The sequence below is a fragment of the Mirounga leonina genome, unplaced genomic scaffold, assembly GCF_011800145.1.
Source record: "Mirounga leonina isolate KUSES-001 unplaced genomic scaffold, KU_Mleo_1.0 Mir_114, whole genome shotgun sequence".
NCBI classification, from domain to species: Eukaryota; Metazoa; Chordata; class Mammalia; order Carnivora; family Phocidae; genus Mirounga; species Mirounga leonina.
The window spans coordinates 22,040,933-22,058,123 of record NW_023270265.1 but is presented as its reverse complement, the minus strand read 5'-3'; the positions used below and the strand labels follow the sequence as shown (position 1 = coordinate 22,058,123).

At 47.3% G+C, this 17,191-nt stretch overlaps 1 protein-coding gene across 1 annotated transcript in view; it reads left to right on the top strand.

Annotated features, from left to right (window-relative positions):
• The first annotated feature begins 236 nt into the window (after positions 1-236).
• PDLIM1 (PDZ and LIM domain 1) overlaps positions 237-17,191 on the top strand; it is a 44,464-nt gene continuing 27,509 nt past the window's right edge. Inside the window, exons 1-2 of the mRNA XM_035025537.1 lie at positions 237-439; positions 16,693-16,844. Of these exons, the coding sequence (XP_034881428.1) occupies positions 344-439; positions 16,693-16,844 (248 nt within the window). The 5' untranslated portion in view covers positions 237-343. The remainder of the gene's footprint in view (positions 440-16,692; positions 16,845-17,191) is intronic.

Sequence of the window (17,191 nt, the reverse complement as noted above, 5' to 3'; positions counted from 1 at the left end):
CTCCGCCGCGGGGTGCCCGAACCTGCTCGGCTCTCCCCTAGCACCCACGGCGGGGCTGCGAGCGGCGGCGGCAGGCGCGGGGAAGGGGCGGGCGGGAGACGGTGCGGGGGCCGGGCTGCGGAGACGCGGGCCCCCCCCGCCCCGCCCCCTGTGCGGGCGCGCCGGGCGCGGACAGGCCGTGGCCGGCGGGAGGTCGGGCGGGGCGGCGCGGCGGGGCGGAGCCGCCCCCGCCCCCGCGCGCTCCCTGCTCCCGCCAGCCCCAGGCTCCCGGGCCCGCGCCGCGCGCTCTTTCTCCGACAGCGCTCCGCCGGCTGTCCCGTCTGTCCCCGCGGGTCGCTTCGCCATGACCACCCAGCAGATAGTCCTCCAGGGCCCGGGACCATGGGGCTTCCGCCTCGTGGGGGGCAAGGACTTCGAGCAACCCCTGGCCATTTCCCGGGTAAGAGCGCTCGGGACGCGCAGGGGTCGGGGCGCACCCGGGCTGGGGAGCGGCGTGCCAGGAGGGCATCTGGGGGGCCGGGGCCCCGCGGGCGCTGCCGGGGACGGCGGTTAGGGAGCCCGGGCCCGAGCTGGCACGGCCGGGCGCATCCAGGGGCGCCTTGCGGCGAGCGCTCCCGGTGCGTCTCGGGCCCGCAGCCCCTTCGCCGCGGCGCCCCGGGGCGCGGCGAGCGGGCGGCGGCCGGGCGCGCAGTCCCGGTGTCCGCGCGCGAAAGAGGGAGCAGTTTGCGTACGTTCGCCGCGGAGGCGCTGCCCCGAGGGCAGGAGGGTCCCCGCAGATCCCGCACTCTGGAGGGTATCACTTCCCGGTTCTTCACAAGTCGCCGAGGGGCGTAAAGTAGATCGGAAGCAGCTGGAAAGACCTGGAAGAGGGGTGGAGTCGGTGGCAAGTTTCCCCGGGCCAGGTGTGATGAATTTCCGAAACAACTAGTTTTCCACTCCTTGGATTTACGCCATGACCAGGTCTCACCTCCCTCATACGTTTTGGTGAAAAGGCCGGATTTTTGAAACAAACAAGGCCAAATAAACCCTCTTGGACATTCCCCTCCTCCTGCAGAAGGTGGCCATGCCATATTTCTGCCTGGCGTTCCCAGAATATCAACCCAACAGCCGCCTTTCCCCAGGGATACTGGGTGGGGAGGGGTTCCTCCTTTGCGTGGCGTCGGTGGAGGGGTGGAGGGAGAGTGCTACTTGAAAACTTTTTAGACGGGCCTCCTTTCTTTGGGAAGGCCCAGGATCAATCGGAGATCACCAGGCCCATTACCCCCAAATAAGTCAGAAACCCCAGGGAGACTCAGACTCAGGGTTTGGAGGCCCAGGCTTTGGTCATCTCGTCTAGACTAACTAATGTCCCAGTGGGAGTTGCCCTATTCACTGCCTGCACCTAGAAGGCGGCCAATAAGTGTTTTCCGACTTAATGAAAAGGGGGAGCACCAAGCATTCTCTGGTGTCCACCGCCTGCGTAGAGGCCTGGTGTTCCACTCTTGGGGCCATCTGCTTGCTGAAGCTGACCCTAAACTTGCCTCCTCAGCCATCTGAACATCTCTTTGTTCTTAGTGGGGAGGAGGGAGAGAGAAGGGGAAGATCCCCATGGGGTTTTGTTTTGTTTTGTTTGCTTTTTTACTGAAATCCCAGCCTCCAGTAGCTGAAGGAATATGGTGGGAGGTGCAGGAGGCAAAGGAGTGGGGGCCTCTGCTTGGTTTCTCAGCCGTCCACGGTCCTAGCCACATTTCCTCCAGGTGGGTCTAGCCCAGTGAGGAGGTCTTCTCTGACCCATCGCATCCCCGAAGGGGGCAGGTGCCTCAGTTTTTAGGCCCTGTTCCCCATCTCTTCCACCTGCTGTCCTGAGGGGACTTCTTTGATTCTTCTTGCAGGTACATGCTGTCTTCCCACCCACCAGCCAAATTCTTCAAGTGTAGGTACTGTGCCTTCCCCAAGCTTGGCACACAGCTGAACCTGGCCGTCCCCAGAAAATGTTTGCAGGCTTATTAATACATGCTTGTCCAGGGAAGGCACATTTAGACTCGCTTACCTCATAGTCCATTTGTCCTTGCTCTTTGTGTCTATAATTAACCTGTCAGCCCTTTCCACTTCTGAATTTACATATGACATGAAACCCTTTTTTAAGAAGTGGAGGATATACGGCCAATCTGGTAAAAGGGCAGTTACCGCCCATCATTTTAACGGCTTTAAAAAGTCCGTGCAAGTGGCACTGTGCAGGAATGACAACGTGGCGTGGAAACCACAACACTAAAATCACTGGTTTGTACCTTCATATGTTCATTGCCTTACCTGCACATGTTTAATGAGCATATATTGTGGAACGCCATGGGGTCCCAGATATGAGAGGACACAGCTCCGTTTTCAAGGTGCTTATGGTCTAGTGAGGGAAGCTAATCTTTATAATGCCCTTGGCAGTTGCTTTAATTGAAAAGTGAAAGTGACTCAGAGGAGGTGACATTCTCATGCTCAAGGTAGTTCACTTGTTTCTTCATCTCATTCTTTTTTTTTTTTTTTTAAAGATTTTATTTATTTATTTGACAGAGAGAGACATAGTGAGAGCAGGAACAAGCAGGGGGAGTGGGAGAGGGAGAAGCAGGCTTCCCGCGGAGCAGGGAGCCCGATGTGGGGCTCGATCCCAGGACCCTGGGATCATGACCTGAGCCGAAGGCAGCTGCTTAACGACTGAGCCACCCAGGCGCCCCTTCATCTCATTATTTCTACATGGAAAGAACGTGTACCTCCTCACCTCCTGGGGTTGGGAAAGTGGTCATAAAGGGGCCTGCGGTGGTCGTTGGGATCTGATGGTGGTCTGGTTTCTGCTTCTTGAGCTGTACCTGGGGGTGAGCTTTCTACTGTCTGAGGCTTCCTCCTCTGTCTCTGCTATGGGGATAACCCCAACCACTGGCTGCGAGGTGAGGAACGTCAGAGTGCTCTGGAAACAGTGAACAAGAGTGAGGAGTTAGGAGCAGTGACAAAGAGATACACACCTTCTGGTTGGTAGGTGTGCTACATTTATCATTTTGGGCAGATACACTTTCTGGTATGGTTTTATATATGTAGGCTTTGAGTCTCCACACCAAAGCAAACGATAAATTAGGGGAGAGGAGTGCCTTTCATTTAAGTAACTATGTTTGCTTTCTCTTGCGTGAATTATTATGGCGTTGGCTCTAGTCTTTTGTTAAACTGCTAAAGCTCCTGAATCTAACTGTAATCTTGTGTACTTGAAATGGTTTCTTTTTTTTTTTTTTTTAAGATTTTATTTATTTGACCGAGACACAGCGAAGAGAGGGAACACAAGCAGGGGGAGTGGGAGAGGGAGAGCAGGCTTCCCGCCGAGCAGGGAGCCTGACGCTGGGCTCGATCCCAGGACCCTGGGATCACGACCTGAGCCGAAGGCAGACGCCTAACGACTGAGCCACCCAGGTGCCCCAGATTGTTTCTTTTTTGAAATAAAAAAGTCGTAAAATATAGATGCAAAGCAAATTACTATAAAATAAATACCTGTACGATCCCCCACCCAGATAGAACATTACCAGCACCCCAATAATAAATAGAACAAGCGCACCGGACATAATCTTACCCTGACTTAGGATAATCAGTCTCCTTGTTTTTCTTTATAGTTTTACTACCTAAATATGCATCCTGAACACCATAGCGTAATTTTACCTGTTTCTGAGCAGAATCCTATAGGGCATATGTTTTGTGTGTGAGAAGAGCTGCTTTCACTTCTCCTTGTTCTCATGTGTGCTATTGTGATTAAATTTCAATCCAGGTTTTCAGCTTTAAATGGACGTAAACCAACTTTCTTCCTTTTCCCAGTTTCTCACTTAAGGCCCCTACCTCGGACTCCCTGACGATCTAGCCACACATTTGCCTCTGTTCCCTGAGATTTTTTTCTCTGTCACTTCTTGCTCCAAATCTACAGTTGTTCATCTCCTTGAGTTTTTGGTGTGTGTGTGTGTTTTCCCGTATCAATTTCTTATTTCCTCTAGTTGCTTTCAAGGGAAGCCTTCAGAGAATCCACACCAGGCCAAAATTGCCGCTCAATTTATGTTGACTGTTTTTCTCTCCCAGCAACTGACAAAAGACAGGAAGGGGTGGGGCCAGAGATAAGGGGGTGCTCTTGGTGGGAGAAGCTGTCATTTGCCTCTTGAGTAAGCCTTCGCTAAGAGCAGTGTGATTTTATGGGGAATGCTGTGCCCTTTGCTCAGGTATCCTAAGCTAAGCTTAATAATGGATACTTTGTAGCCAGGGGTTCTTTTCTGATTTTTAAGAGTGTTATTTTTCAGATCCAAGTAGATTTCTATCATGTCCTAAAGGTGGAAAGAGGAGGGCCTGCGTGCCAAATTGTGAAAGGCAAGAGGCGTCCATAAAGGCTCGTTATGCATTAACGTCCCTGATGGGGATGGAGGACTGGTTTTGTACCCTTTGATATGAGGGCCTACTCTTTGTTGTTAAAAAGTGTTCCAGGGCTCCTGGGTGGCTCAGTTGGTTAAGCGACTGCCTTCAGCTCAGGTCATGATCCCAGGGTCCTGGGATAGAGCCCTGCATCGGGCTCCCTGCTCTGCGGGGAGCCTGCTTCTCCCTCTCCCACTCCCCCTGCTTGTGTTCCCTCTCTTGCTGTGTCTCTCTCTGTCAAATAAATAAATAAAATCTTAAAAAAAAAAAAAAGTGTTCCAGCATTAGGCATAAAGGCACTGGTTGTACCTTCAACTATGAGTTGATTAAGAAAACCTGTTAGGAATTCAGAAATGTTTTCAGATGAATTTGTGTTGTTATTCATCTGTGAATATCTGTGTTAAGATGACTCTTGTGTTAATCACAGGAGCCTCAGTTTACACTTGAAAGATTGTGCAAGAAATATTTATTTGACCAGCTTGTGATAATGACCATAGTTAAAATGTATATAGGACATTTTTTTTTATGCCAGGCACTGTTCTATGTGCTTAATATATTCCCTCAGTAATCCTTACACGTATCTTGTGAAGCAGATTTAATTAAGACACCCATTTTGCAGTTGAGGAAGCTGAGGGATGGAAGTGTTCAGTACTTGGCCTGCTTCATACAGTAGTAAGTGATGGAGCTGGAATTCAGCTGACTGGTCTTGCTTCAGAGCCCATGGCCTTAATCTCTATTCCTAATAACCACTTCAATAGCAGTTAACATTTCTTGAATGCTCACTCTGGGCTGCGTGTGCACTTGCGTTATCTTCTGTGCTCCCCACAACCCATGACACAGATACACAGGACACTCAGTAAATTGCAGAGCTGATTCGAAATGAGACAGACTGGACCCCAGGCCAGCTTTAACCACTCTCTTCTGCCTCTTGATAATCCCCGACTGTCTGTATTTCATTGGTGGTAATCGTGGCACACAGCTCAGCTCCAGGAAATGCTAATGGTACAGGGACGATATGAGGGGTAGCGGGGACCCTCTTGGGCTCCTTGCCCCAGAGCCTGCTGTACCCATGAGGGTTGGCTGTGGGGGCCTTCCAGTTGCCCTGTGGCCTCCGCCCGAGTGCTCCTGGAGCTCAGAGCATCCCAGGGAGCAGCACCTCCCCTCCCAACTCCCCTGCAAAGCCAGAAGCCGTGGCCCCACCTGCAGGAATTGACGGTCCAGCTGTGGGATTCCATGCCCACATGGACAGTGGAGAACAGAAGCGCAGAGGATTTGGAGGATTAGAGGAAGCCTGCCAGTTTGGGTCGGAGGGGATTTGGGGGCAATTTTTGGGTCAAATGCAGATGACTAGGGATAGACAGATCCAGCTTGCCCAGCCGGTGATGGGCCTGGAAAGTGGCAGCCAAGCCAAGGCCAAAATGAAATGTACCCATGAAAGCCAAAGGGAAAAGGAAGTAGTTTTTGTATGGCACTTAGCGCCCTGTGTGATTGTTGACTTTGCTGTTTGCCTTATTGTGGGTGAACTGGAATGCTTAGGCCTGCAGTGTACTTTCATGGATGTGGTACACCGCCTTCTTGGTAAATGCCGTAAACATTAAGAACAATTTCCTGAATAACACTGTGGTCTTGAAGGAGCGCAGGTTCTTGACCAAGGACTCAGGACCCAACTTTTATACATATGACTACTCATATATCACATGAGACACCAAGGACACAGGTATGACCTATGGAAGATAAAGATGTCTGAAAGGCTTACAGATGGATCAAATTCAGATGGTGCTGCAATGATTTATGTCCGTTTCTTTTTAAAACAGATTATAAAAAATACGCTTCTGAAGCTGAACATACCCATACCCTATGAGCAACAATTCTGCTAGTTAAATACTCCATAGAAGTGTGTCCATATGGGCACCAAAAGACATGTCAAGAGTTTCCAAAGCAGCATTATTCACAATAGCCCCAAAATCAAATAATTTCCGTGTCTAACAACAGTAGAGTGGATAAATAAATGGTAGTGTAGTTATGGGATATAAGACACCAACAGGAATTCCAACTATGCAAATGACATGAATGAGACAGACACATGCTGTGTCGAGAGAAAGAAGCCAGATGGAAAAGGGTAAATACTATGTGATTCCACTTATATAAAATTAATCAGGCAAAACTAACCCATGTGTTAGAAGTCAGGGTCAGAGGTTAGTGAAGGGAAGGAGACAGGAAGGGCCTTCGGAAGTTCAGTTGTGTTTCTTTATCTAGTGCTGGGTTCACGGGTGTTCTCCCTGTGTGCGAATCTGTCCAGCTGCGTATTTATGATTTGTACACTTTTCTGTATGCGTGTTATACTTCAATTAAAAGTTGCCATAAAAGCCTTCATGCTTGTTACAAAAAAATCAACATAAAAATGTGGAAGGCATACTGTAAGAGCTTCCCCAGTCCTCCTTCCCAGAGGTAAACACTGCCAACAGTTTGCTGCAAAACTTTTCAGACTTCTTTCCCCACTCATGTAACATTTTTATTTATTTATTTTTTTAAGATTTTATTTATTTAAGAGAGAGAGAATGAGAGACAGAGAGCACAAGAGGGAAGAGGGCAGAGGGAGAAGCAGACCCCCTGCTGAGGCCTGATGAGGGACTTGATCCCGGGACTCCAGGATCATGACCTGAGCCCAAGGCAGTCGCTCAACCAACTGAGCCACCCAGGCGCCCTCATGTAACATTTTTAATATCGAAGTACCATATCATAGTAACTTACATGTCACGTGGATGTCATTGTTTTGTACTTTCTGCCTTATTTTTACTGCAGCAGTTAAAGAGTTAAAGACATCTTGATGCCCTGGGGAGATGCAGTCTCAGAATCACACTCTGTCTTGTCCATTCCTTAGCTCTGTGTCAGCGCCCTCACTGGTGGGGTAGGGATAATAGTACTTGTCTTCAAAGGTTGTGAGGATTAAGAGGATGTGCAGAGAGAGCCTAGTGCTGTGGCCAACACCTAGAAGGCATCAGGATGCAGTGGAACTATTAAAAAAATACCGGTGGTGATCTGCTGTGCATTGAGTGCTTATTACGTGCCAGACACTGTTCTAAATTCTCCTCCTCCCAACAACCTAATGAGGTTCATGCTATTATAAATTTCATTTGATAAATGAAGAAACTGAGGTGTAGAGAGCAACTTGCCCAAGGTTGCATGTTTAGTCAATGGTTAGGCTTTGGGTTATGGGTGGTAATTCTTTTTTTAGATTTTATTTATTTATTTAACACAGAGAGAGACACAGCGAGAGAGGGAACACATGCAGGGGGAGTGGGAGAGGGAGAAGCAGGCTTCCCGCAGAGCAGGGAGCCCGATGCTGGGCTCGATCCCAGGACCCTGGGATCATGACCTGAGCCGAAGGCAGATGCTTAACGACTGAGCCACCCAGGTGCCCCATGGGTGGTAATTCTTGAAGTGATTTAAAAACACACGGCAGGGCGCGGGGGTTGTGCCCAGCTGGCTTAGTCGGTAGAGCATGTGACTCTTGATCTCGGGGTTGTGAGTTTGAGTCCCATGTTGGGTGTAGAGATTACTTAAAAATCTTTAAAAAACAAAACAAAACACATGGGGTCCATAAGGGCTTGTTTGAGAGATTTGGTGATTTCTTGACAAATTAGGGTATTCTATTTTTTTTAACTCATTTTTAAGTATATTCCTCCCTAAGAAATGATGTGTGGTCTTTCAGACTAGGAGAGCAGTCACTTCGACTGCCATTCCTTAGTGTAAGTAGCTTCCTTTGACACTGAGCGGGAAGCAAAGCTGGATTTTGGCACAGCTCATCTACAAGCTCCTGAACCCTACTGTATTGCTTTGTTTTGTTGATTAAATGGTTATAGAGTAACCAAGAACATTTTGAAACATTCTTGGGGATTTTCAGGCGAACCTGTATAAGCTCATACAGCTTCTGTGGCTATAGTCTAGCTTTAAAAAACAAATTGAGTCAAAAGTCTGACTCAAGAGAGTTAAAAATTCCACACCTAAATGGCATATTGCAGGGTTGGATGCTGCTCTGTTGCCCAACGCAGAATCTTTTAAATTTATGTTCTGCTTTGATATGGCCATTAAATCAATGAAGGTTGACCCTAAAGACACATGGCATTGAGTTTGAACTTGAATTCCAACTTACCTTATACCAGTCTTGTTTTATTTATTTATTTATTTTAAAGATTTTATTTATTTACTTGACAGAGAGAGACACAGTGAGAGAGGGAACACAAGCAGGGGGAGTGGGAGAGGGAGAAGCAGGCTTCCCGCCGAGCAGGGACCCCGCTGCGGGGCTCGATCCCAGAACCCTGGGATCATGACCTGAGCCGAAGGCAGACGCTTAACGACTGAGCCACCCAGGCGCCCCTCCAGTCTTGTTTTATATAAATGCTGAATTAGATCATTATTTATGCCATCTCACCTACTTGTAAGAAGAATTTAAGGTGATTTCCAACATGTACTTAAAATATTTCAATGCAAAAACACACATAATAAGATTTTTTTAAAAATTGGAACATAGTAAAGGAAAGAGATGTGCCAGGACCTTTAAATCAGGTGGTTTCTGTAATGGCACCCCACATTGAGTTGTAAGGGTTCTGGCCAAGGCAAAATAGCAACCATGTTGAGTGATTTAACATCTGGAATGAAATTACTTTTACAGTATGCAATTTGCATATCACCTTCAAGGATGTTGACCAACATGATAGGGGATATATATATATATATATATATATATATATATATACACCTTTTTTTTTTTTTTTACTGTGTTTTGGTTAGAGATAAAGAAAGACTTTCAAGGGCCTTCTACATCTCTTAATAGAAATGTAAGTCCTTGAGGTTGTTTCTGGAGGAGCTAAGATTTTAGAGTCTAAGTATTTTTGTTTACCTTATAACTTCATTCAGGGAGAAAGCTTCGGGGGAAGGGGTAGTCAACATCCCTCTTGAAGTTTCCAAACCTGGTGAGCATCAGCATTTTCTGGGAAGCTTTACAAAATATATAGATTCCTGGAATCTGTGTCAAACCTCTTCAGCAGATCTGAGGTGGGGTGTAGAGATCTATTTAAATTTTTAAAAACCTCAGGGGATCTGATGACTCACCTGCTTGGGAACAGTTGCCTCATCGTTGCAAATACCAGAGTTCTCCTGAGTTAATGGTGAGCTGGGTCCATTTCTGGCCTGAAGCGTAGATGCCAATTCCAACGGGCAAGGGTAACAGTGTTCTCTGGACATTCAGGAAATTACCCTATATTCCTGTCCACAGGTAACAGAACCTTCTGAGTAGAGACAGTTTTCCCCTTAGGGAAAAAAGGCTCTGCCTCAAAACTGTTTAACCTAATTGACAAATATTTGGTGAAAATTCCTTCTCTGTCAAAAGGACGATAATTTATCATCCAGACTGGAACACTGGTAAAAGTGAAATGGGGTGCTTTTCCTAATGAAGCTAGGAAAATAGGTGAGTGTCCTGGGCAAACCAGGGTGTCTCATGATCCTAGTCATAAAACATTTCTACTTTTAATTTTGCTTTACATAGCTTTCAAACTAAGCCAGACACATTGGCGTGAAGGGGTCAGGAGGCAACACAAATGAATTTTGCTTGAGGATGAGGTAGTCAGAAAATTAAATTAATAGCTGCAGGAGTGGTTGGTGGTTTCTGTAATTGCATACTACATTGAGCTACGAATTTTCTGATGATCGATCTGGTACAGCAATGTTCCTGTGTCCTGGGCAATCGAGCGAGGTGGGGGCTGTGCTAAATGAAGGGAGAGCCGATGCCTTATCGTATCTAAGAGGGCAGAGGCTCCTCAGCCAGTGCTGATTGCTTAGGTCCAGAATTGCCAGGTTTTTCACAAGCTGAGGATGTAAGCGTTTGTGTGAAATTTACCAATATGTAAATATTGGCAAGTTTTCCTTTGTTTGTCAAAGTACAATCTTTTTAGAGAATAACAGGGTTCTTACCCGGTGTCCGGGTCTGTGTGAACTCCTCCAGCCTCAACCCCTTTCTCTCCTTGTACTTGCTGTGCTTCACCTTCACCCACGCCCGCCCACATGCCGTTCCTGTAACTTGGCGCGCTCTTTCCCACCTCCTGTAGCACCTTTACACAGTTTTAAGCAACACCTCCTCTTGGGAGTCTTCCCTGATTCCATCTTTAGGCTCCCATGGCCTCTTGCTTCCTGGCTAGCCCAGCACGCACCAGCTATGGTACATGCCTGTCGCCCCCAGGAGATTGTGAGCACCTTGATGGTGGGCACCATCCTTTTCAGACCTGTATCCCAGTGCCTTATGTGGTTCCCAGAATCTTACAAACAGTAGCTCGTATTTCTGGAGTTTGACAGTGTGCTCTGCCTGAATCATTTTATGTAATCCTCGTAACAGCCATCCAATGTCAGGACTGTTATCCCCCCTGTGTCCTAGATGAGAAGAGGGGGCATATCCTGCCCAAGGACACTTAGCTCACAGGTGGCAGAGACAGGACTCGAACCCTGGCTGTCTGACTTCAGAAGCCACATCTTAACGCGCTACACTCTCTTTCAGGATGTACTTAAGGAATGACTGATGAACGAATGAAGGAGAAAGAGAAAATGGGAACAGAGAAGGGAGAAAATAGAAACCTGCCATTACCACAGAGAAGCCAGCGGGTGGGCAGTACCTTCAGTTCTAACAGCCATATATTTAGTTATTTGGCCGTAAATTGAAGAAAGTGGGAGAGCTACATCATAGTCCTATTCTGCACCGTTTAGAAGTGAAATTAAACTCCTCAAAAACCTTCTTGTGTTCTCAGGAGTCTGGCCGGAAGGCTGTAAAGATGCATTAGGACCTTGCAGTATCGGGTGGTTGTACGGGCTGGCCTCTGAGCAAAGCGTGTGCCTTGGGAGGGCCGAAGGGCGAGAGAGACGGAAGTGAATTCTGCAGGTAACGGCAGGTTGTTCAGCAGTGGAAGTCGTGCCTATAACCCCATGGTTCTCATGCAGCAAGAATTGTGTTATATGGTCTCTGGGGAAGAAAGCCGGAAGTGGGTTTTGGAGGATGTCCATTGAGCTCCTTCTCTGGAGGAGCGTATGGGATTTCTTTTTTAGACGTTGAAGCTGACTCCATTATGAGCCGGTTCTAATGGAATTTGATGATCTGGAGGAAATTAGAACAGACAGTGTGGGACACTGGGTTAAGTGGGTGGGCTCCAGAGCCCACCAGCTGTGTAGCTGCCTGCAAATGGCTCTGACCCCTGTTCCTTCACTCCCTCCTCTGCAACGATGCAGATCATCACTAGCACTGCATGAGGACGGGTCCGGGGAGCCTCGCCAGATACTTAAACTGTGCCCGGCACGTAAGAAGTGCTTAGTAACTGACGGCTGTGATTACGGTTATGATTGTGATGAACAGTGAGTGTGTCGTGAGGATTGGCGCCCCTGTTGAGGATGGGGACGAACCAGTATTGGAGAAGCAGGGGTCTTCTCCCTGAGGCCCCTTCCAGGGCCATGTTCTGATTTGGGTATTTTGACAAGGTGGGGTTACAGGGCCTTGCCCGGTACAGAGCCGTTGAGATGATTGTCCTGGGGCGGGTGGGGGGAACGACACACCCAGCCTGTGGCAGGGGTGGTGACAAGAGTTCCTTGTGCAGAAGGCCAATGCGGGGATGCAGAGGAGTCGCCTTAGATCTGGATTTCTCTTTGGCTCTGGCAGTTAGGTTGGGAGCATCTGCTTGTGGCCTCTTGGTAACAGAAAGGGGATGGGATTTGGAATGAGGGGGTATGGTTTCAAGTTCAGGCTCAAGCCTTTAGCTCTGAGAACTTGAATCAGTCACTGCTTCTCTGAATCTTGATTTCCTCATCTGTGACGTTATCTTATATGTTGGTGGTGAGGTCGTCAAATGGGAGATTGTATGGGAAAGGGCTTTAGTATTGTTTAAATCCCATTTTTTTAATCCAAAAGAAGATGGCTCAGAGAATGTGAACTTAATCTGTTTCTGTGAGATTCCATCAGAGTCCCAGCAGATCATATTGTCTTGTAACTTTCTGAGATTTCCTTTGGCTTCCCATACGTTTGGCTTAAAAAAAAAAAAAGGGATGGCCAGGCCTCGGTTACTCAGGCTTGGGACTCTTAAGGCTGGTTCTAGCTTGTCCAGGACATGCCGGGATGTACTTAACAGAAATGCCTCTCGCACGAGACAGTTTGAACCAATGCTGGAAATTCCAGAGTTCTTAGCAGCTGAGCATATGAAAGGAGAAGAAACTTCTGTTTCTATTTTCTCAAGCTTTTCCCTCCCCACTCCACCCTTGTCTCATCATTTTAGTTTTGTGGGTGGTCACGTTCCAGAATAGTGATGTTGAGGGAAATGATTATTTGATTCGTTTTGAAATCGTCATTTCTGAACAGGTATAATGAAGCAGCATGATTTTATATTCACAACGCTAGATATTTTAGATTCAGTCATTCATTGGACAAATATTTATTGAGCACCTACTATGTGCCAGGCACCAGGGATACCACAGTGCAAAGGGCAGACAAAATCCTGCCCTCCCACACCTTACTGTTTAGTGGGCCCTCAGACATTAAATAAACAAACCCACAAAATAGATTTATAAACCTAATGTGACAAAATAGATTTATAAACCTAATGTGGCTATAAAATACCCAAATCAGAACATGGCCCTGGAAGGGGCCTCAGGGAGAAGAAGGACAGTGTTAAAAGGAAGGTGGGGATCTACCTTAGACTGGAGGTCAGAAAAGGCCTCTCTGAAAGTGGTCCTTTAAGTGGGACCTGAAGGAAGAGACAAAGTTAATTAGAAAGAACTAAGGCAGGCCCTGGAGCTAGAGCTCAATTGGGGGTGGGGGAGGGTGGTGGCATGACGAGGGTGAGGAAGGAAGTCTGGTCTTTATGGGCCTTGTTAATGATTTTGGATTTTATCCTAAGGGGACTCTTTAACGCTATTAGATTTCACACTAATAGATTTCACACTATTAGATTTCATGATAGATGGGTTCCATCAGGCTGCAGTCTCCCGAGATAGAATTTGCCAACAGAATTATTGCCAGTCCCAAACAGAGTAATGCTTAGGGTCTTTTCTTGTTTTGTTTTGTTTTAAAGTAAAGCCCTATGCCAAACATGGGGCTCGAACTCATGACCCTGAGATCAGAAGTTGCATGCGCGAACCAACTGAGCCAGCCAGGCACCTCGCTTAGGACCATTCCATTCCATTCCATTCCTTCTATTTATTTATTTATTTATTTATTATTTTTATTATTTTTTTTTAAAGATTTCATTTGTTTGAGAGAGAATAAGAGAGGGAGAGAGCACAGAGGGAGAAGCAGACTCCCCACTGAGCAGGGAGCCCAATGCAGGGCTCGATCCCAGGACCCCAAGATCATGACCTGAGCCAAAGGCAGATGCTTAACTAATTGAGCCATCCAGGTGCCCCTACTTAGGACCATTTTTAAAACAAGGGGTGTATATGGTTCTTTAGAAAAAAGTGAAATATACATGAAGTCACACCAAATCAGTCTTCTCAGGGAGAGGGGCAAAAAATGAATTTGTTTCAGTGTATGTACGGGTTCATCCAGGGACTGACTCTGCCCTACGGACTGAGAGGAGAACAGCCTGCCCTTGCCTGGATAAAAGGTCTTTTCCCAGTGGCTGGATGAGAAAAAGGTCTGAACCTTGGATCACGGGCTCTTGCTTTTTATTTATTCATTTATTGTGTGTGTGTATTTTAAGATTTTATTTATTTGACAGAGAGAGAGAGCACAAGCAGGGGGAGCAGCAGAGGGAGAGGGAGAAGCAGGCTCTCTGCTGAGCAGGGAGCCCAATGTGGGGCTCGATCCCAGGACCCCGGGATCATGACCTGAGCCGAAGGCAGACTCTTAACTGACTGAGCCATCCAGGTCCCTCGTGTCTGTGTGTGTGTGTGTGTGTGTGTGTATGTTTTAAAGATTTTATTTATTTTATTTTTTAAAATATTTTATTTGAGAGAGAGTGAGCGAGCATGGGTGGGGGGCCAGGGCAGAGGGGAAGGGAGATGCAGACCCCCCCCACTGAGCAGGGAGCCCACTGCAGGGCCGATCCCACGATCCCGAGATCATGACCTGAGCCAAAGGCAGATGCTTAACCAACTGAGCCACCCAAGTGCCCATTTATTTTTATTTTTTTTTAAGGTTTTATTTATTTATCTATCTGACAGAGACACAGGGAGAGAGGGAACACAAGCAGGGGGAGCAAGAGAGAGGGAGAAGCAGGCTTCCCGCCGAGCAGGGAGCCCGACGCAGGGCTTGATCCCAGGACCCTGGGATCATGACCTGAGCCGAAAGCAGACGCGTAATGCCTAAGTCACCCAGGCGCCCCCCAAGTGCCCCTTTAAAGATTTTATTTTTAAGTAATCTCCACACCCCATGTGGGGTCGAACTCACAACCCCAAGATCACAACCCTGAGATCAAGAGTCGCATGCTTCACCAACTGAGCCAGCCAGGCTCCCCAGGGGCTTTTGCAAAGACAGATCTCTGGTAAACAGATGATGGGAACGCCAGAAAGGAAGGTTAGGAGGTCAAGATCTCTGCACCGGCTTCCACATCCTGCTACGTTCCAGAAGAGTTTTGCCTGACGAAGTCATAGCACGTCTGAGCCGGAAGGGACCCCAAGGATCAAGCCATCCCCTTACTTTATGGGGTCAGGGAGCTGATGGGGGGCCTGGCCCATGACAGTAGCATCACACCAGCTGCCTCCGAAGGGGCCAGACGCAGGGAATACCACAATGCAAAGGGCAGAGTGGTGAGGGCTGATTAGAAACCGTGGCTGCTGGAAACGGCATCCGATATGGAGGCCTAGAGTGTAAACCTTGTGTTCCAGTTTGGTGCCTCAAGGGGCTTCCTACCCATGGTTCAGCTTTGTGCAGACACCCAGGTGTTCACAAGATCTTCCCCAGTTGGCTCCAAGGGATTGGGGCGGGGGGATCGGTACCCTGTGAGCACTGGGAGTCTGTGTGTGTCACCACCATTCTCCTGGGGGGCTTGCAGTCCCATCAAGGAGAGTCGTTGAATATCAAAGTGATGGACCAACACTGGGATGATAGTAGTATTTTTAGTATCGCTTGGTTTAGAAAATACCTAGTAGCAAAAAATTACTCTGTGGTTAGTACTACTGCAGAATGAGTGTGTACTTCATTCATTGCAATAGCCTCTGTCGTTCACTTGAAAAACAGCTGTACATCTGTGTGTGAAGCGTGGTATTTCTTCTGTCCGCGTGTAACGCCCAGCAAGCAGATGGGTTTCACAGCCCACCGCAGTAATTGACTGGCTTTCCCCAAGCATTGGTGGCCCATAAATTTGAAACTGCTAATTCAGAAGATTTGGCCTGCAGAAAACCAGCCACCTATAAAAAAAAAATATATATATATATATATATATATATATACACATATATATAGGGGACGATCCTAATCATAATCAACTTCTCCGGTGGGAGGAGATGGACCAGTGTGAGAATATTAAAATATTCTTCGTTGCTGTTTTGTTTTGTTTTTTTCCTTTTTAACTAGGCTCCATGCCCAGCGTGGAGCCCGACACAGGGCTTGAACTCATGACAGAGATCGAGATCTGAGCTGAAATCAAGAGTCAGATGCCCAACCAACTGAGCCACCCAGGTGCCCTGGTGTCAATTCTTCTTTAATTGTTTGGTAGAATTCTCCCCTTTATTCCTTTTTTTAATTACAAGACTAATTCAAGATCATTGTAAAAAAACAAACACACTACAGAAATGTGTAACTGTGAACAATTTTATGTGCAGTGTTCCAATTTTTTTCTGTGCTTAAATAATAAGATTTTTATAGAAATAGGCTGTTGCCGTACATAATGTTCTCTACATATGTATGTGTTTTTAATGTACTTGGTAACTTATTTTAGGTTCTGGGTTTAAGTGTTCTGGATCCTGGCTCTGTAAATATGCTAGTTGGATTGCTAGTAATATAGTGATATACTAGTTGGGTGATCCCAGGTAAATCACAGATCTTTCTCAGCCTCCGTGTCCTGGTCTCTAAAATAGGGACTGATATGTGTCCTTTCTTAGAAGGTTGTTGTAAGAACCCAATGACATTGTACATAGAAAAGGACTCTTTGTGACCCGTAATGTGTTATGTGGATCTAAAGGATTGTTATTATTGAAACTTATGGTTTCCGCCCTTTTTACTTTTCAGATGCTCTGATCCACATCAGTGAATACTTGCCCCAGTGGTAACTTACTCAGTGGTTTCCTTGGAGACAAAGAGTAACTGACCTGCTCTTTCTTTTTTTCCAGGTCACTCCCGGAAGCAAGGCTGCGATAGCTAACTTATGCATTGGAGATGTGATCACTGCCATCGATGGGGAAAATACCAGCAGTATGACACACCTGGAAGCCCAGAACAAAATCAAGGGTTGCACAGACACCATGACTCTCACAGTCACCAGGTAAGGCCCCTGGAAACGCTCCGTCCTCGACTGGAGGCTGCATGTGAGCACGTCGGCCCCACCTGTCTCAGATGCGCTGGAGCCCCAGCTCCGCGTGCGCTGCGGACAGGCCCAGGCCGGCGGATCTATGGGACTGGGATTTCCCCAGGTTGCCCGCTTTTCTCTCGAATTTTCCCAGTGCTTTCTTATAGTGTGGGTGTCTTTCTCTAGGAGCTCTGCATTTTCACTTGCTCCAACACGACCAACCAAAACTTTGAAGAAGTAAAATTAGTTAAGTATTGTCAGGTAAAACGAAATGAAAATTTCTTCCTGGAAACCACTGAGAACGTACTGAGGATGCTGCTCGT